The sequence below is a fragment of the Chaetodon trifascialis genome, chromosome 14 (genome assembly GCF_039877785.1).
Source record: "Chaetodon trifascialis isolate fChaTrf1 chromosome 14, fChaTrf1.hap1, whole genome shotgun sequence".
Taxonomy (NCBI): Eukaryota; Metazoa; Chordata; class Actinopteri; order Chaetodontiformes; family Chaetodontidae; genus Chaetodon; species Chaetodon trifascialis.
In genome coordinates this window covers 18,143,795-18,164,609 of record NC_092069.1, presented here as the reverse complement: position 1 = coordinate 18,164,609, position 20,815 = coordinate 18,143,795, and the positions used below count along the sequence as shown (strand labels likewise).

Genomic DNA, 20,815 nt, shown 5'->3' with positions numbered 1-20,815 from the left:
CTTCACATTGAGAAAGCTGAAACTGAAAGCTACATCAACGATCAGAAACAGACCTGAAGCTAGTGCTCTTTAAAAAACCTTTCACTCTCAGAAATCTGCAATACTTCTAGTCTCATATGCATCAACAAAACACATTTCTAACATCTTCATTCGAATTTACTGCAAGAAACAGATGATCTTTATTTTATGAGGGAGCTCCATGTCATAGAGAACTCACTTCCCCTCCTCTTCACACACACTACTGTAGTTGTGTATCAGATTTACAGCTGATAGTTTACTTTTATACCAGAGGAGGTCATATGATATGATATTTTCTGTTTCCCAAAATGGCCTCAGCCGAGGGCCCAGACGTATAAAACATACTCCTGACAGCGATACATTTCATGTGATGACACTACTCTGAAACAATCTCGATATTGCCTTTCCCTGTCATAAACAAAACCTGACCACAGTTCTGTTCGCCGCGGTGCATGTGTGTGTGTATTGCTGTCCATTTGTCTATCCAGTTTGTATGTGACAGGGGGAAAGAGACAGGAGGAAGAACGGTGGAGGGACACGGACGTGAAAACTCTCTTATTCTCAGAGGTAGGGGGAGTAAGTAGATGGGTCGACTCTGGGGAGAGCAGTGGGAACGGCTGTAAAATGCACAACTCCATGGCAACTGAAGGAGATGTGGCTCTGCTGAGAAAAGAAACAAAGCGAGGGGGAGACAGGAAGGAGCGAGGAAGGAGAGAGAGCTGAGAAAGGGAGGAGGAAGGAAGAGTGAAAGAAAGAAAGTGAGGGGAAGGGAGGCGAGCAGACAGACAGAAAGGGATGGAACAGACATGGGGGAACTCTGGCAGGTGCTTCATCATCTGCTAAGGCATTGTCGGGCCGCCCGTAAACAGTCATTGGGCTTCTCGAGGGAGCAACCTTCTCCATAACTAGCACAGGTATAAATCTGCCTCTTAGCCACTAAATTAGACACATTCTTGAGAGAGTCTCGCTCTGCAAGTGCTGCACAAACCTGAGGGAAAAAGGAAGACTAGAAAATTAAGCGAATCCACCGAGAGTAGTAAAGGAGGTGCATGAATAAGGTATAGCCTGTGTGAATTTAACCAGATGGCCACTTTGATCCCGATGAAAAATTGTTAATGTTTTTTCGCGCAAAGCTGTTATGAATAGTTTCTTTACACCCCGCAAGAATTAATTCCCCCGCCATCTCAAAGAGCTGTCATTGCATCATGTGTGAGCGCCTGCTGCGGCTCAAAACTGAGGGCCAAGTCCAAGGTCTGCGCTCCGTCACCTCGTCACAGTGTTTATCCTTCATTACGACACGGAAAACAGCAACACACCCATGATTTTTTTTTTTTTTTTTTCCTCAGTGAGATTTTCTAACCTATATGTGGAGTGGTGACACTGTGCGACGACATGACACTTAGATATTGTTTTAACACTTGCAGGGGTTGGCGAAGGGAGGAAAGGCTGGGGTAAAATACACCAAGAGGAGTGATCTTTAGCGTTCTGACCACGTAAAGTTTGTCATGCATGTGTGTATATGTGTAGCCAGGTTTGCATATATGACTGTAAAAGTCAAGCCTGTGAAGAACATTTAATTCCTAAGATAGCAGGACGACATGTCTGTTTTATGAAAGGCAATGTAAAAAAATGTCTATATAAAAACCCTACAAGAAGACACACACACGTATACATTAAATCCCTAAAAATACATGCAGACTATTGCACAGCACATACCTCAATGAAAAAGTCACGTAAGGTAACACAAATCAAAAATGATCCTTGATAAATAAGGAAAGAACTGTTTACATGGCGTATGTTTACATGCCATATCTGCCCCGCTGAATGCTATCTGCTGCTTTGAACAACTTTTCTGAGGTCGGAGGTCAAATTTGTCATCGAAAAGCCCTGCAAACATGACACTGAAGTGCGCTGCTATGTGTTGTAACAGGATGCTAATCTCCTAAACACTCCATCTGTATTTGCTAAAACATTGCCTCACTCACGAGCTGTTTGCTTAAATGGCACTTTACTTGCTCTTATTTTGAAAAGGTATCCTGTGGGTCAAAGGAGGGAAAAAAGGAGGTTCGTGTGGAGGCATTTCATAGTGTTTTACGTAAAAAGCTGCACTGACAAACTTTATGATGAGGCTGTTGTGAAGCAAAAGAAAGTGGGTGATCGCACAAATGAAGACCACCATTTTCATGTATTACTCATGGACAACATCCTTAATCCTTAATATTCTTAAAAAGTTAAATACTATTTGAAATATATCACGCATGATGTTATTCATACTTACAGTGGAATTTGCACATGGACAGCATGTTTGCAGTCTCAGCCAAGGCTTTGTCAGTGCTCCAGTTTAGCATGACTATTTTACTGGTTCCCCTCTCAGAGAGTCTCTCTAAAAAAAATCCCCTCAGGACTTTTTAACATTCCAATAAAAAGATTTTACAGAGTGGTGTGAGTGTGAATTTTGGGGATGATGCCACGGAAAAAAGAAAAAGAGGTGAGCATGAGATTGTTAGTGAGGGACATGGATAATAAAGGCAAGGTGGTGAGCATATTTGTCTCATAAATCAAGAAGACACCAACTCCTTATCATACATGCTAAGTTGGTTTGATCAGGCTGTGTAATAACAAAATGACGCCCAAAATCACATCAGTGCTCAGTAAGTTCATGCTGCTGTGAAAGTTTTAAACAACCTTTCAACTAAAATAAAATCTTATCCCACAAAGCAAAAATTATAAAATCACATTCGTAGTTATTTTGGAAAGTTTCATTAGATTTTTTTTTTTTTTTTTTGAGTGATCACATGCACAATAGTGCATACTAAATCAACCAAGCCATAATCAACCTTTGATACAATAAGCCTACCGCTGACAGAAATAATCCACTGGCCACCTTCTTAATGAATAATTGATGCCCATCTTAACAGCCTAATGAATGAATGTGGTTTGGGTTTGAGTGATAGCCCTCTCGTTGGAGAGCTATCCCAGGAGGGACGGGGCACCGGAGACGGAGGTGCCATCTTCTATAACCTGTATAATTAGTCATTTGACGTGTGTGACTTGACTGTGTGTGTCCGTGCACCGCCAGCGGAGACTGACCCTTTTACCCTGTTGTTTATTAGCACTGTTCCAGGTTATCACACCAATTAGGGCTGGAATAACAGCGCTCAGGAAAGGGAAACAAAACAGTACAAAAATGCATACTATTAGCTGAGGGAATGGAGGATCAGCTCAGCGATGGCAAGAATAAGAGAGTAATCTTTTGCCCTTACTAAAAATATTCTCAAAAGAATAAATAATCGAGGTGTAATTATAGGAGGGCATGAAAAGAGTCGCAAGATGCAAAAAGGTTTTCTTTCAGAAAAGTGCATGCTGTGTATCTCAGCTATAAAAAACAATAAAAGAATAAAAAAATTGGAAAAAAAAATAAATAAAACACAGTGTGGAGAGGTGACACAGCTCCAAGCTGTTCCCTCTGTGCATCTGTGCTGGGCTTGTCCAAACAATCATACTTACATTTTAGCACTATTATGCACACACCCGTTTTTCCACAGGTCTGATAACATTCTCGCTGCAGTTTCGGTGTGGCACTCTGACTAAACAATACCTTATTGACACGAGCTCTGGCCTCACAATAGCCACAAAACATCAGGGTTCCTGTTTTTGTTGACACTGTTTGAGGCTGCCATTGAAGGCAAAGCCACTGTGGACACAGCAATGCATAATTGGAGCGCTCTGTCATACAATACAACAAATCAAGCCTTTAAATGTTTGAGCATGATAAGGCAGAGAGAAGGCGCACAGAGGGGGAGCGGGACAAAGACAGGGGGAAGTCAGGTGAATGGAGGAGTGGAAAGTTGATGGAAATGGAGAGTGAGGAGAGACTGTGGAGTCGAGCACCACTAGGGGACAGTAGTAAGTCACGGACGGCGGCAGGAGCAGTGCGCGTGTATGTGTGTGTGTGTGTGTGTGTGTGTGTTTGTGTATGCATGTGAATGTGTGTGCGGCAAACAGTGAACAAAAGACTTTCTTTGTTGCACTCTCAGATAATAAAAGAATTCAGAAATAGCTACTTGACTGCTTTAGAAAAGATCTTGACAATGCATTGGCCCGTAATGCACAGGAACAGCTCCAGATTTACATAATCATATGTAATGTAAACCACTACGAAGCTCCACAGCCAACAAACAAACTGAGTGGGGAGAGGCTGACAGAGGGAGAGGGATCCGCTTCCCCCGACAGACTTTATATACTTACTAAAAGTACATTTTGCCTCATCTGCTCACAACAATAGGACAACGTTTGCAAATTCTGTGGGCTTGTGTGCTGATGATTCAACAGAAAATAAGCTTCTCAGGTGTTACACCTAAATATACTTCAAGAGCAGAATGAGAAGCACCAGTTTTGAATTTTTTTTTTTATTTGCTTGAAAGTGATTTATAGCTTTAATCACTGCAGTTTCTTAAAGAGGAGTGGACAATTTTGACACTGATTCCACAGTGGCAACGGTTAAAACAGCAGAAATTATATGAAATAAGGGAGCCTGTGTGTTAATGAGACACAAAAATACAGGGACCTTTTCTCTGACCACAGATCAAGATGAATGGCCAGAGGATTTCACGCTGCTGCTTGAGGCATTGCTACTTATATCTGTTCTCTTTGTGTTGTACGTTAAAAAGGGTCATTTGTTTGGTAACTGGTTAAACCAGAGAAGTTAACACCTCCACGTACCTCTGACGTTAGATAGAACTGTCAGGAGGGAGCCAGTGTTTCTTTTTTTTGCTATGGTAACTGAGGACGTATATTCAAAACACCCTGCCTCCTCCTCCTCCTCCTCCTCCTCCTCCTCCAGCAATTAAAAGCAGAACAATAACAATATTCACCAATGACAGCGGCGTGTGTACAGTAGTTATGCCCTTCGTTAGTTTCACAATGTTCCTCATGAATTAGTTAAGTCTGTTAATTGCACATTTATTACACTCAAGGCCACAGAGACATACACTAAATGGCTGCGGAATAAAATAGCACTTGAACACGTATAGGAATCATGAAAAATAAATTAAGCTTTTACATTACAGCTTAACCTTGTGTGGCAAAAAGAAGGCAGATAAATTCTATTTACTTTATTTTGTCTTTTCAGAGGAAAATGACAAATTCTTAACCTTAATCATTTTATTGGGGGTAAGAAATGCTAAATTCCACATTGTGCTTTAGTTTAAAAGTATTGTTACCAATGAGTGCGCTTGTGCAAGACTGGGTGACAAATCAGACAGTAATAAGTCAAATTTAATTTCAGGAACTTTCTTTTCAAGAAAAAAATAAATAAAACTAACAGTCCTAATTATTCCAATATTTACATTTGCAAAACAACAACACTGTTACGATCATATTTATTCAGAGACAAGAAAATAAGGCAAATATCAAAATGATCCGGCTGCATAATCTCTTTGTGTTTACACTTTATCATCGCCTTTTCTGATCTCCGGCGTGTTTCATTATGGAGTGACGTTTGAGTGACACCGCGCCGGCTGTCACAGCCATGTGCTGAGGTTCCCTCTCATTTCCAGCACCAACAATAATAATGACTGTTCTAGTGCTAGCCCCACTATTTGTGTTATTGTTGTGGGGTGTCAGACACAGGCCCTGACGTTTGCTATGCTATCAGCAGGAGTGTACAAATACAAACACATTTGCCTGAGTTATTGACCTTTATCTCCCCACTTTCTTGACAGCCTTCTCCAGTTATTGACAATACAAACACATGGGACGACGCATAACCTTTCATTTACAGAGCACTCTCTCTCTCTTTTTGTCTCTCTCCCTCTCCCTCGCTCGTTCTTTCCCTCAGTCTGTGTCTCCCTGCTCCTGCAATCTGTTTAAATAAAATGGGGCAGACAATGGTACTGCTCATTTCTGCCATTTTTCTTTCACTCCAAATTTCAGAGGATAATATCATTAGACCGATACAATGGCTGCTATTCAGCCTTAGATACACAGATATTTCAAGTATTCAATATAGTTTTGACATGCTGACATTAGGGGAGAGTGTTGTTTCCCTATTTGTTTGCTTACAATGTCGATTCCATCATAAATCTTGGATTCCTACGGCATGATGTTAGTCTTTATAATGTTCATATTACCACAGAAATATACACACGATTGGTGCAATCAAAACACGAATAATATGCAAAAGATGCACAGATAAAAAAAAAACATTTTGAAATACTAAAAATCGCCACTGTTGAAAAATAAATATTTACAGTGCATTGTAGCGTTTACATTTATGTTTAAATACATGGAAAAGTATATAGAGTGTAGTTTTATTTATGCAGAATGAGAAGCAACATAATTATTCTGAAAATGGGACTGAATCCATAAACCCATAATAAACAGAATAATTTACTGCATCTCAATACAGCATTGAATAACAATGGTCATAAAAACCACTAGTATTCCACTAATGATTCTCCTCCAGGATTTATTGTGTTTTTCAATGTGTGTCCTCTTGCATTTCAGCGTGAAAAATAGCATACATAAAACACGGGTGTCCCCACCAGTAAGCCCCTCTGCAGGTACTTCAGAGCCCCAAAATTAAATTTTAAACAATCCAGACCAGTGTTTGGTGACCATGGTTAATCATCAAGAAACAAAGACATCAAACAATATTTGATAATGAGAAAAATGCCTCCAGGATATTAGGGGATGGGGGGAGAGCACAGCGTGAGCCTCGGCAGCAGGGCTAGGTAGAGAGGCCAGACCAGACACAAGCCGCATTCACATGTCTGTGTGCGGTGATGGTGGGTGTCTGTGTGTGAGTGTGTGTGTGTGTGTGTGTGTGTGTGTGTGTGTGTGTGTGTCTGACACACAGAACCCCACACACGCATGCACACATGCATCAACTTCTATCTCATGCACATAAACACATGCATGTACGTACACACACACACCCCCACTCCTCTTACAGAGTTACAAAGCCATTAAAACATTGGCTCTTTTTTTAAAGTTCATGACGAGATAATTAGAATTCAGCGTATGGAGCCAGTGCTGAGATTACAGCTTTGTGAAATTGTGCCACATTTTGAACTTCACTGCATCACACCTCAACCCAATTATCTGCAGTTAAAACGGCTTAGTGAGGCTCCAAACTGTGGCTGCCAAAAAATAAAGACAAACCGGAAAAGTTTTCTTTGTAGATAAAAGTGATCATTTTCCTCAAATTTCCTAAAAGGCTAAAAAGCCAGACTTCTAATTGATGTATTGTTCAAACCAAATATTACCACATTTGGGTGATATTTTAAAAGTGTATTCATACACTGTAAAATGAAATATCTAAATTGAAATGTTCAAGGATTTCAAACCACGTAATTCTTAAAAAAAAAAAAAAAAAAAAAAAGATTTCAAATTTTTACTCTCAGTAATAAATGTAGGAGAATGGTTTCATTTTTCATCAGCCAGTGTAATTAGTGCTAACTAAAATAAGAAGTTGGGCAGACGGGGGAAGCAGGGAGGGGAGGGGGTGTTGGGTAATGAGGAGAAAATGTTTTTTCCCTCTTCCTCTGTCATACTGTTACTGGGTTATCCTTGATTGACGCAGCGTTAACGGTCTGGCCAAATCAAGGCAGATCCAGAAACCTAGTCCGAGCGGCAGCATGTGCAGCCACCTCGGACATGCAAATTGCACCCGGGCAACCCGTTGACTATGATTAATGAGCCTGGGCTGCAGCCTTTGTTTCCGCGTGCAGCCGTTTAGAGTGAAATACAATCCCAAAATATTATCAATCCCCTATTAATCCACTAAATTTGTTCACATTGCACATGTTGTTTTGAGCAATTTACGGCCAAATGTGTGCATGTGTGTCTGCATGTGTGTGTTGGGGGGGTGAGCACAATCGCATTTAATTACATGTCCTCTAATTAAATTCATTAGAGGACAATAAAATAAATGGAACAAACAGCTTTGAAAGCTAGGGTGAAACACATGTGTCTTGTCTTCCATGATGTAAAATATGGATGTGGGATTTTCAGGGGCAGTCATGCTGTTCAGGGGGGAAGGCATGAATCCGATACCTTGCTAATACTACAGGCATTTCCTGGTTACGGCTTGCCTCATGTTTAAACTGTGAATTTTAGAGCCGAGATCTCAGACTCCCTGAAGATTGGAGAGCAATTCTGTGGTGCAGAGGAGTGAAGTCACTTCATAAATGGAAAAAAAGAGAAACATTATGACAGTAATGCTGACAATCTAGTGTAACAAAATGCTCTGTCTGTATGGCGAGTAATATCACTGGATATGGTTAGGAGGTACTAATGTGCAAGACATGGGAGGACTTGCAATTTCCTTAAACTGTGTGATGAGTAAAGGAAATTATACAACCTCACAAATCTTAGATTCATTGACTGAAGATGCTGTTGATAAAAAAAAACACATGCACACACACACACACACACACACACACACACACACACACACACACACACACACACACACACACACACACACTTTCTCCCCTGCACAGCCACACACTTTCCCTCTGCTGCAAGCAAAATGTAAATGTTTTCCAGGCATTAAGGTATATAAGTGCCATTAGTGGCACAGTGCTTAGCACTACAATGGTGCGCCGAGAGCAGTGGAGCAGAGATCAGTGCAGCATCTCCTGGATATCAGAGGGAGACATCCTTTGTAAATTCATCTCCCACTGTGAGCAGGCTTCACAGCTGGTTAACGGCACTGTGTGTACCACTGCCCTGTTTACACGCAGCCTCCAAAGCACTCGTCTTTCCCCCTGCATCCTTTCCATGTATCCTCTCCATCGCCTCGCTCTCTCCTTCAGCTCTCATCACAGCCCACTGTGGCTCTCATAGCCATCAAAGATGCACACAAACTGATTTGTGTGTGCGCACGCAGGGGCACGCACACACACGAGCAGACACCTACACACAACAAAATCTCTGATCCCCTCGCTTTTGGGGCCATTACAGTACACTGCCTTCCAACCCCCTCTCTGATTTTTATCTTTTTATACCATCGCATTACACTGATCCTTTTATACCTATTACACACGCTGCTCCCCACCAAACCCCCTGATCCTCTGATACCTAGATGAGTAAACTGCTCCTCCTGCCCCTGACCTCAGCCCTTTGTAGCAATCAGACCAGACTTCCTCAGAGGCCCTGATCTTATCTGGCCATACCAATCCCACTACACAGCTCCCTTTTGTAGCCACCACAGAGCACTGAGCCCTTTCAGACCCAGGGACTGCGCTGGTGAACACACAGCCCGAGACCTCAGCTCATCTCAGACATCATACTACACTGCCCAACAACAATGAGCTCTATTTTCTGATGCACCACAGGTCAGATAGAGCCTTTCTGCTCACTGATGCATTGTTCACCCACAACGGAGGAAACCAGCAATGTTCATGTCAAAAGAATAGACCATAGAATTATTTGGTATCGTCAGAGGCTGTCAGACAATCATGTCAATTTGAGTCGAGATCTTTGCGCGTTTTCAGGCTAACTATTTGAGGGGACAATATGGATAAAATAATAAAACAAAGCAAACAAACAAAAAAAATATGAAACTCACCATAAAATGTCTTTGAGGCTTCCTTGCATCTGTGTGTAAAGAGAGAGGGTTAGAGAGAAAATCTATTAGACTGAGGGAGTTTTAGTGCTGTTCAGAGACTAATTAGACAATAATGCCTTTGTAAAATTATATTGTTCTCAAGGGATTTATTTGACAAATAAGGTCTTTAAGATTTTAGTCCTATCTTGGTGTTATCTAAAATCAACACTCAAGAACATGAAGCAATCACATGGTTCAGAGGGAAATAAAGAAACAAAATAAATACTTAATTGACTTTTGACTACTTTTCATCAAATATCAGTTTGCATTTCTCACCACTAGATAGCTCTTTCCATTGAAACGCACGCACTTTGGACTACAGGCAAAGCAAACATTTATCCTTTAAATTTAACATTATTCTGGAATTTTTCACAAGTCTTTTCTACAGCAGTTCTTTACAGTACATCACCATCTTCAGTCTGATTTACATATTTCATTCTGGAGGCCCACAGCTGGGGTTGGCCCACAGAAATTTCTGCAGGTTTTAGGAAATAATTAAGAAAAGCCCAGCCAATATTCTCTCAGGAGGTGGGGGGCAGAACTTCTGTCTATGCCCCAGATTTAACAAATGCAAATGTTAAAGAATACCGTACACTATATGCACATTAATGATGTGTCACTGCAGTGGAATTTGTAAAGGAACAGTCAATACGTCACTGGTTTTATCATCAGCTTAACAAGTTGTATTTTGAAGGTGTAATATAATAAAATTAAATGAATGTTGTCTAAACTGTTAAGGGTGCACTTGCACAGAGCTAATGTGTCGTTAAAAACTGACATTAGTGACGGAAACTGTAGTGAGCAGCTGTACGTGTACTCTGCTTTACATACGCATTCAGAAAGGCGCTCCTTTCACTCTCCTTCCCTATGCTTCTACGTCTCTGTCACTCTCTCAAACAGCTCTCCCCGTCCGTACAGTTTCATAATTTTCATTATTTTTCTTTACTCTGTCGGACTTTTCGACGACCACTGCAGAGGAGCCCGCATCTATTCATTTGAGGTACCTGCCTTTGTATCGCATTCGTATTTGTATTTGCATTCGACGAGAATCCCGTGACGCTTAGGAGAAGCAGCGCGTGAGCAGCATGTCTTAACTGGACACCGCCCTCATGCTGCCAAGTAACCAACCACATGCTGATATACTCAGCCCTATGGATGAATTGACCAATCAACGCGCTGCTCACACAAAAGTCACCTCTTCAACTTCCTAGCGGGAAGCCGCTACCGGGAACTATCCACAGGCAGCAGGCATCAATGGTAAACAACCCTTTAACATGCTATTTATTGTCCTAGAGTTATGTCTGACAATGTGTTGCATCCTATAGTCATTCAGCAGTCCTTCGAAGAAAAGACAAACTCTTTTATTTTATGATACGCGTTTAGTTTGTCGCGTTAGCCGTAACATTAAGCTAAGTTTGGTTAGCAATACAAGTACAGATGTTTTTGACAGCTGTCAGATCAGATTGCCACCGCAGCATCCGTTAATCAAACTCTCACTCTCTGCTTGCACAGATACATACAGTAACTAATGAAAGAAAGATGAGACTCTCCCGAGCTGAATATAAGGAGATAGTGAGATGGACCGAACATCTGAGACCCACACGCCAGTGCATGAAGATGTTGAAGGAAAGATTTCCAAAGTAAGTGGTTCCACACGGGACTCTATATCATGTTAGCTTCCTTACATGTGCTAATGTATTGTGTATAGCTGTAGGTGTGAGCGTTTATGTATGACAGTGGGTGAACGCTATTCTGCTGTGCATAAACATGTTTTACCATATTTTGGACATTATCAATAAATGATTAATGTCTGAAATGCACAAAACTAAATGTGCTTAGATAATCATTTATTTACATGAGAGCTAATTAAGGTAAATTCAGTGATGATGTTATCATCTGTCTGTCCATCAACTCCCTATAGCAGGCTCATGTATCCCTGTGTCTATTTTTATTTTTTTTTGTCTGATATTATTGTTTGTAACATCATTTAATTCACTTCTTATGATCACTAATTAATTCCATGCAGCTTTCTGTATAGGCTCCCACCACAGCTTCAGCCAATGTTTTGCCATGCAGCGCCTCCACATCCAGAAATCGAAGCGAGAGGTTAATGGTTGTGTTTGCCTTTCTCCTTGACACTGAGGGCCCTCACTTTATTGAACGTAACATGTGTAATCCCCCAAGGCCACCAGGACACTACGGCTGATCCCGTCGAGGTCACTTACAAAGTCGTATGTATTTGGAGCTTCCTACTTCCATTGTGCCCTAATCACCAATCTAGAAGAAGGTATCAGGTCCCCAAAGGGGGCACAGGGGAGCTTGAGCTTGCCTTTGTTCTTCGCTGTCAGCATTTTACAGAATATGTCATGCATATAAAGTTCATCCAATATCCTGTATGTTTAGGCACCAACACCAGGAGGTCCTACTCATGTTTATTTTCAGTTTCCTTTCCCCGTTTGGTTTCCTAATCCAAACTGTCTTTAACAAACACTCCAAATGCCAGTTTTTTCAAAACGAGGCACTGGTGGGTGTAATAATTAAAGGAAAACATTGGACGGTTTTCATTCCAATAATTCTGCACGATCTCTCTCTCCCGGAGGTGCTTGCTCTTTTGTTTAGTCTTGCTGGTTATTGTTATTATTTCGTTCACCATAACCAATCTTGGGGAGGCCCTTGCTCTTTAAAATCCCTGAGTCTCGTCACAGGGCCTGACAGACAGGCACGGCAGCAGTGTTTTCACAGCCTGCGAAATTATTCTGGTTGTCCAATCAGCTGAGCTGGGCTCTGGAGGGTTAGTGATTGGACTGGCAGGAAATCAGGCTCTTAAGACATAACATATCGACTAGGCCATCCATCATCTCTTAGCATGCGCTCAGGCACGGCAGTCAGCCACCCCCGCCCCACACCCCTCCTGTCCCCTCGGACTGTGTGGGAGCCCTGCCACTGCGTAAATATTGGCCAGGCTGGCGCTGGCAGGGGAGGTGTTGGAGGGGGGGTTAGCGGTTTGTTGTGGACAAGCCAGCGCTCAGGGGGTGGGCAAAAGATCGGTTGGGTTATAATAGTGAGAGAGATAGAAAAGGCAGGTATCTGGATATCAAATCATTTCACATCGTGAGTGATTTCCAAATGATGCAAGCAATGTTAAGTGAACTGTAGATTCTTGTGTTCTCTACCAGGGTCATGGCGGACACTGTGGTATTTTTCAGGGGCATGTGCCATGTTTTTATTGCAGAGGACACGCTTGTTGTTTTTTTTTAAGTGACAATTTTATCATATAATACTGTTTCTGGTATTATTGTGCAAACTTTGTCCAGTCACTGTTTGGAAATGTTCACCAGGGAATGCATGCTGATGGTAATTGGTTGCAATTAATTATCTGTTATTGACTTAAAGTGAAATCATGCTGTGGTGATATCATGGTACAGTGTTATCATTTTAGAAATTGCTCTGACTTAATTAATGTTTCTGAGCAAATTGTAATTAAAAAGTAATACAGAAAGGACTTAAAATATTTTTTTATACTGATTATTATTTGTTATGATTGTTATTATATTATATGTGTGATTATATGTGCAAAGATTCTGCAGCGCAGAACAGTGGAACATATTACATCACTGTGCTGAACATCATTTGTATTATTTTACATGCAACTGCATTTTCCACATCTTAATATCAATTGATATCAGAAAATAAGATTCTAATTAATATCAGTTTTAGCTGTTTCGCTGTCTTTTTTGGAATAAGAACCTTAGATCTGAGTTCCAATGATGCAGATGTATAGGAATATCCTTTGTCCTCAATTCTCTGAATGCTGTATTGAGTTCAAAACCATTTCATTATCATTGCTTTTGATTGGGGACTTAAAGGGAGGAAAATTTAAAGTTTGAACAAAATGATTGCTATAAGCCATTTCAAGGTAATTTCCACGGAAGGTCTGTCATTCTTTCTGTTGTAGTTTGAGTGTGGGTAGTGGGAGGAGAGAGGGAGTGTCCCATAGACAGACAGAAAGAGAGAGATTGCGATGTGGAGTCCCTCATCTGTAACGGCTGCATAACACAGATGTTGGGAGTCATCTGTCAGCCTGGCCTCTCTTGCCGGGCCCGAGCTGCTCTGGGGGGAAAAGAATTGGACATGGTGCTGTCACTTTTTACCCCCACTCACAATGGAGGGACATGCAAATATCAACCCCCATTCCTGCCCTCTCTTCCTTGCCGTCCCCTTAGCCAGCCGTGGTGTCCTGCCTTGTATCTGGACCGCGGCGAGCCACTGAGGGGGGTGGGAGGGCACGTTGCAGGCCGGTGTGGGGGGGAAATGTGACATCAGTCCCATCACGTCCTTCTCTTGCCACGTATTAGAATTGGAAATGATGGGCTGCTCTCTGAGGCTTTGCCTGGCTTCCCTTGGGTCTAGAGGGGACCCCAGTCCTTCCACCCATTGTCCCCAGAGAGAGTCTGTGTAAGACGGGCGAGAAAAAGTGGGAGGGAATGTGAGAGTCCTCTGTGTCCTTCTGTGCCATATTATGAATGAATTTGGATGTAATGATTACCCCCCTCTTTAAAATGCCATTCAGCTCACTCCTCATATGGCTTTCACGGTCACAAAAGTAGGAGGGTGTGCAGAAAGGGGCAGATGCCTCTGTTTTGGAAAATGCTTAAAAAGTGAAGTGTGAAGCATCCCTCCCCTCTAAACACAACCACTGCCTCTCTCTGTCTATTTTACTCACACACACACACACACACACACACACACACACACACACACAAACACACACACACAAAGCTCCCTGGTGAGGAGTCCCTGAACGTTTTTCGAATCGGGCCCTAATGTGCCGTTTTCATCAGCACTGAGGCGGGCTGCAATATGGTGCTGGGGCTCGCTCTGGGAATATGAATGTTGATTAAGCATGCGTTCAGCCTTTTGAAATTCTGAAGAAGTGTCAGAATAATGGATGTTGAGCAAATGTCAAGCATTTGTTAATTTCTCTGTTATTTGGGGTTTATCTAGCATGATCTTTGGAGGGAAAGCGCAGGACAGGGTTGTTGTGGCATGTGCCATTGATATGGTGATTTCTTGGCAGCAGACACTTTGTTTTTGATGGTAATATCTAGGCTCAGGACGAAGCTCAGGGACTGGCTCATTGATTATTTATTGTGGCTGTAGTGTTTATCCCCTTTTTTTTTACATGCTGGTTAAGGGTTTGGTAACAGGCGTGATGCATTAAACTTGCAAGCTCTTTATATGTTTAGTTTAAAGGTGCAATTTGTAAGAATTTGATTTTAAAACATTCAAAAATTAACTAAAACTATGAACAGATTGTGAGGAAATAACAGTCTTGGCATCAACATAGTGCATATATTATATGCACTGTGTTACAGCGATATCTACTGAAGTTAGCATGCTAACCAGCTAGCCCTGTCTCGTAATATCACTTTGGACCTCAAGAGGCAATAGTCCGATAATATCGATTAATCCTCTGGAGGTGGCTGTTGACGATAACGATGCCGGGCTGATTGATGCCCGACCTCGCACTCGCTCCTCTCCCACTTCACGCCTCTCTTGTCCCCACCTGAAGCCACTGTGTCTTCATGGTCCCCGATGTCAGAGTCTTGGTTGGAGCTGCTGTAAATCACCTTGCTACTGTATTCCCTGTTGTCACACTGGCCTCCGTTGGTCTCAGAGGCTGTCCTCCCTGTCCCAGGACTGAAAGCCTCCTCCTCTAAGTGTTCGAAAGCTCCTGTGGTAGTGGTGTAAACACCAACACTCTCCCGGTTCTCTAAACTCCCAGTCCAGGTCTGAGTCAGCTGGACCACTAGCTGCATGGCTAACTGAGCTAACTAACAGCAGCTACAGTCAGCAGAAGTTATTGGTTTGTATTTTTTAAGTACGTATTACACCTTTTAACTTTATAACTCTAAAACTCAGCAAAAGTTGTGAGAGATTGGGAATTACTGTCAACTGAAGTAAAATCAATGTATTTCTGAAAATCTGTTTTTATTCCCTTATGTCATCTTATATTTTGGAGTTTAGGTCATAGTTTTAGGAAACTATTTAAGGTTATTTCTTTATAAGTTTTAAATATATAAAATGTATATGTAAGCATTGCCCAGGCCATATGTCTCAGTTGGAGTGTTTCTACATTTAACTGTGATTTCCACTATTGTCCCTGTGGAGTCAGCTGAGTTGCTCTGTTGTAGCTCTTGAGGAGGTAGAATTCTACCGCTATGTTGTCGCCTGGAAGTGGCAGTGACATTACCCAGAGACTGATCTAGTGCAGAGCCTGTGGGGGCAGCCCCGACGGCCTTCAGTGCACGGCCTCACACTTCTGGCTGCCCATATTGAACAAAACACAAACTGGCAGTTGGGGCTTTGGGGTACAACCCTTAAAGGTTGAGAGGCTGGCAAAATAATTCCACAGCTCTATGTGGTTAGATGAGCAGTGGAAGGGTGAAGGGATGAATGAAGTGTAAGCAGAGAAGAGAGACGTAGAAAGAAGAGAAGCTGTGCTGAGTTTACAACTTCATGTCAGGCTAAGGAGTTCATGAATAATAGATGCAATCAATTACTTGATTAGGAAGCACAGGAATGACTACTTCCTCTTGATATCTAAGGGACGTTGTCCAAGCACGCTCTATACATTGTCAAGGCTTTTCGGCTCATTGGGCTAAAAACACTGAGGTAAGCAGCCTGTTGCTTAAGTAAGGTATAGCAATTATAAGGGTCAGGATAAAAAGTGTGGTTATTGGATTAGACAGAAGAAGATGTTAGTATAAGTATCTGCACCGCAATAAAGGCTGTTGCAAGACCAGCGTCTTGTGCCTTGCGCTGGGCGGTAGCACCAGTGTTGTCCGTCAAACCCCGAAGCCATAACAGCATAGAGTACCACAGTTCGGCTGCCCAGCTATGGTAGAGTCTCTTGCCCCAGGTTTTCTTTGCATACTTGGATCAATTGCAAAAGAAGAATGAAACAAATTGCCCAGAATGGTACAAGTTCCCCAGCCACGCTTGGGGGAGTAGGCAATTGGTCAGCGTAATGTGTTTCTTTGCCAGAGCAGTGGACGCTCGCCATTTGACAGATAACATGGGCCTCATTTTCAATTTCCATGAGCGTTTGCAGAAGCAGCAATGACAATAATTACACTACAACAATGGCAACGCGCCGTAATAGTTATAACATGCTTTGTCACAGGCAGAGTCATGAAGATCCCTATCTTTCAAGAGGAATCACAATTAGGTGGTGATTGTGGGATCTTTCTCGCTCTTTTTGCCACCGTTATATAACAGTTTTGACATCTCAGGGCACCTCAGCAGACAGAAATTTTAAAGGTTGTAATAAAGTGAAGTGGGCTGTGTAGGGGTCATATTTTTCATCTATTAGGACAATAGTAGGCAGTGAGATGCCCTGTTGTGCTTCTGCTAAAGCCATTTCTGTGCACAGTCCCCCGCAGGCTTGTACTTTTGTACGGCCTTCTGCAGAGAGACAGTGGGGGGTCACTATCAGTAAATGTAGTGGAATGTGCTCTGAGTCAGGCTTTTGGCAAAGCTTTCTTTAGTTATGGGGGGAAAAAGCTTGAAAAATGTAGCAAAACTGTTGATTTGTCATATTTTACATACAAATAAAAGAATTAAAAAAACTAGAAACTGAGTGATACATTTGTACAACTACAGTAAGTAAGATACGTGACTGTTGTTGCATTGATTGTAATGGGAAGAAGACTTTACAGCTGTTTTGCAGGAGAAAAAAAAAAAGTAAAACAAATTTGAACTGTAAACACGTGTGCTCCTTGTGCAAGTATTTGTTTGACGCTGCATGACGCACCGAGATTTGTGTTTGTTTCTATCTCTTGTCAAAATATATCACATTTATACATTAACGTGTAAAGATTTTTTTCCTACACATTTGTTTGGCTGCTGCTGACGGTAGGCTTAGCTCAGAAACAGATGTTAGCATTTTGCCTATCAGCATGTGTAATTAGCAGCATTTGCATATCCAGAGTGTTTAACCCACATTCAACTGTTTTTTTCCACTTTATAAAATATTGATCTATAGGAAAGTAAATGCTTAATACATTACTGTCAGCACTTTCGCTTCCTTAGACAAGATATAGATCCTAACTATCCTAGGAAAGTATTAGCTAGTAATTATAGGATAGATGTATGAATAACAATAGAAAACAGTGTTAAAGCTAAGCAGTATTTCCATGCACTTTATGAGTGAATCATTTCATCCATGTCATTCCCTTTTCTTCACTGCCATTAGTAAAAATATGTGCTATGCCTCAATTAGCCAGATCCATGCCCTGAAGAGTCGCACCATGCAACACTCTCTGCATGCAGATCCACCAAATGCTCAGTACTGTCACAGCATATGATACCAATGCCATTAGCCAGGTGGCTTTCATTACCTAAATTATAGCTATTGTTTATAATTAATTATTTGTAAATAGGAAGATTCTGAATATAATTGATAGCTCGAATTCCCCGCATCTCCTATTAATTAGGTTGATGGGAATTTCTCTGCGTTTCGCTGCTGTTTTTCTGCTGTATGCTTAAGACGCTGATGCGCTGTGAACGCACAAGGAGATAAAGCAATTGAACACTCAAACACGAATTTGTCAGATTCATAACCAGTGGATAGCTTAGCTTAATAGAGCCTAAAGCACTGACCAGACAGGCATACCAGCTCAATGACGAAGTGAAAGTCCCTAATTGTTTTTAATTTAATCTGCTGCTTTACTATTTTGGGTGCCAGTGCATATTAATGCTCTGTCTTATGTTGTAAGGAAGGGTAATTAGGTTGAGAGTGAATGATTCCCAAACCACTCTTCTGTCTCCCAACCGTCTGTTTCCCCATGTTCCAAATTATATCCAAGAGGGAGGGATTTTTTTGTTTTTTGTCGTCTTTCATAAAGGTCAGTGTACGGATGTGCTGCAGTTCCACACACTCTTTTTTTTAAATGAATTATCAAACATGCACGTTTGATAACGTTCAACATTTGCTTTAATACATTTTTATAACCAAACTTTCAAACCTTTCTGTAATTCAGAAAATACAATCAAGTAGGCTAAGGAAGCAGGACATATTGACAGATGCACTGAAAAATCATCTGTGCTCAGATACAGTTAGAATTCAGGTTTGCTCAGCTGCCTGCTATCACCAGAGGGTTGTTTTAGGATTAATCCTGAGACGAAATCAAACTAATCGAACATTTAAATAAGTTCAATCAATATAAAAAACTGTTACTTTATGTTATATATCATAATCCTTCTGCCGTGTTCATCATGTGCAGAAATCCAAATACAATACTGCACATTCGCCTTGTTAAAAGCCAAAAATGACAAAGAAAAATGAATGTGGTTTTGGAATATATTTCTTGTATCAGTTTACTTCTTTTTTAGAACCACTGAGATAGGACACAGTCCCTCAAATGCTGGTATTATGAGGTGGGGTGGAGGGGTGGATGTATTACAGTGAAAATGTAACGCTACTGTGCAGCAGGACAGATCCGATCCCCATTGTGAGACTGCACTTGGCTCCATATTTTAGCATGAAGTGAGCATACAGTGCCCAGGAGAGTACATGTTGGATATACATTAATGTAAACCTCGCAATAACTTACTATTAATGTCTGTTAAATGGAAAAAGGGCATAATGCAATATGAGCGCAGTGTAAAACTTGACAGACTCTATAAAACGCAGACAACTCTTGGTTTGGATCCAGATATCTGCCCTCATCTCTTTACATTGCTATCATTATTTTTAGCTTTTTTCAAGTCTTACAGTGTTTTGGTGCTGCAATTATTTTCAGCGCTTTTGATGCTTTTGTCCAGTTTAAAAACTGATTCAGGTGAAAAAGAAAAAAGTCCCCAAAGCTCTTAGTGTTTTTGAAACAGATATGTTTTCCCAGATATTTAGAGCAGTTATGTCCCTTTAAAGTTAACAGGGTATAGATTTAGCAATTAAGCAGTAATCATGTTCATTATAGAGAGTAATCCATTTAAAACCTAACAGATGTCTGTTCCAACAGGGGGATCGTGATGGTCCCATGCCAACAATAAGGCTGTAATGTTGTTGAATGCTCAGGTGCAAGGTTGAAGTGTGGAAGAAATTTTTTGCCTCACTTAAGCGTCCACATGTTGACAGTTGACCATTTAATGGCCCACTTAATTGCAGTTGCCCCTCCGTCCCCAAGCATCATTGTAAATTAATACTGAGGTGGCAGTGTTTTTTCGTAGAGTTTCCGTCCTCTCCTTTTTTTCAAACATTTGTAACTTTGTGGTTGACGAGACTCATCTGTGCAATGCGTCGAGCCCCAGAGAGTTTGAATAGTTGAGAATTAGCCGTTCACCAGAGCTGTAAAACTGTTTGAAACTGGCATCTGGAGAACCCAAGATGACGTCTTTGGTGGGGTAAGTCATTATAAACTGCTGAACTATTCCAGTGGTTGAAATACTTTTCTTAAGATATGGTCACAGCCTGAGACTCCAGACGGAAATCAATGTTCGAGATTCCTTTGGCTTTGTTTACATGTCACATGGTTATTTCATGGTTTATAGTGATTGATGTCGAAGGCCTATGTGGACTCAATATTTCAATGCAGATTGCAAGCTTCGGCTTCTCGTTGGTATTTACATACCACTCTCAGGTGACTTGTAACGAAAAGTCCATTAAATTTAACAATCGAGTGTACTGAGAGTGGTATATGTAGACACAAAGCCGCTGGAGAGCGGTTTGTATGTGTATGTCTGTGTGTACATGCTTCTGCTGCATTTGTGTGGGGGTTTTTTTGTTGTTGATATGCAGGTTGGAGGTATGCATCATCCAATTAGAATAATATCTGTCACCGCTTTAAATATCTTCAACTCAGAGGATGCTGTGGGGGCTGGGGAGGCGTATTGAAGGGGCTGTGAGTCCCTGTTGGAGCTGCCTGTTTTCCAGGTTTGCCTCTCTGCCAGGTGTTTGACATTGACTGGAGCTGGAGATGAATGTAACTTATGGCAACCCATGGAATTGACCGACTCCTGGGACTCCCAGCTTCCTGCAGTGAAAGTTTCCATTTTCAAAGCCCATCAGTTGCAGTGGGAGGGCTCCAGAACGGCGCATATGCCAGCACTGACAGTGAAGCAGGAAAACTTTCTCCTATCTGTGCATTGCTACGTACAAACACACACACTGACAGTGGT

At 41.5% G+C, this 20,815-nt stretch overlaps 1 protein-coding gene across 1 annotated transcript in view; it reads left to right on the top strand.

Moving 5' to 3' along the window:
- Positions 1-10,833: 10,833 nt before the first annotated feature.
- Positions 10,834-20,815, top strand: part of cdin1 (CDAN1 interacting nuclease 1) — a 54,971-nt gene continuing 44,989 nt past the window's right edge. The window contains exons 1-2 of the mRNA XM_070980101.1: positions 10,834-10,891; positions 11,147-11,274. Coding sequence (XP_070836202.1) covers positions 10,889-10,891; positions 11,147-11,274 — 131 coding nt within the window. The 5' untranslated portion in view covers positions 10,834-10,888. The remainder of the gene's footprint in view (positions 10,892-11,146; positions 11,275-20,815) is intronic.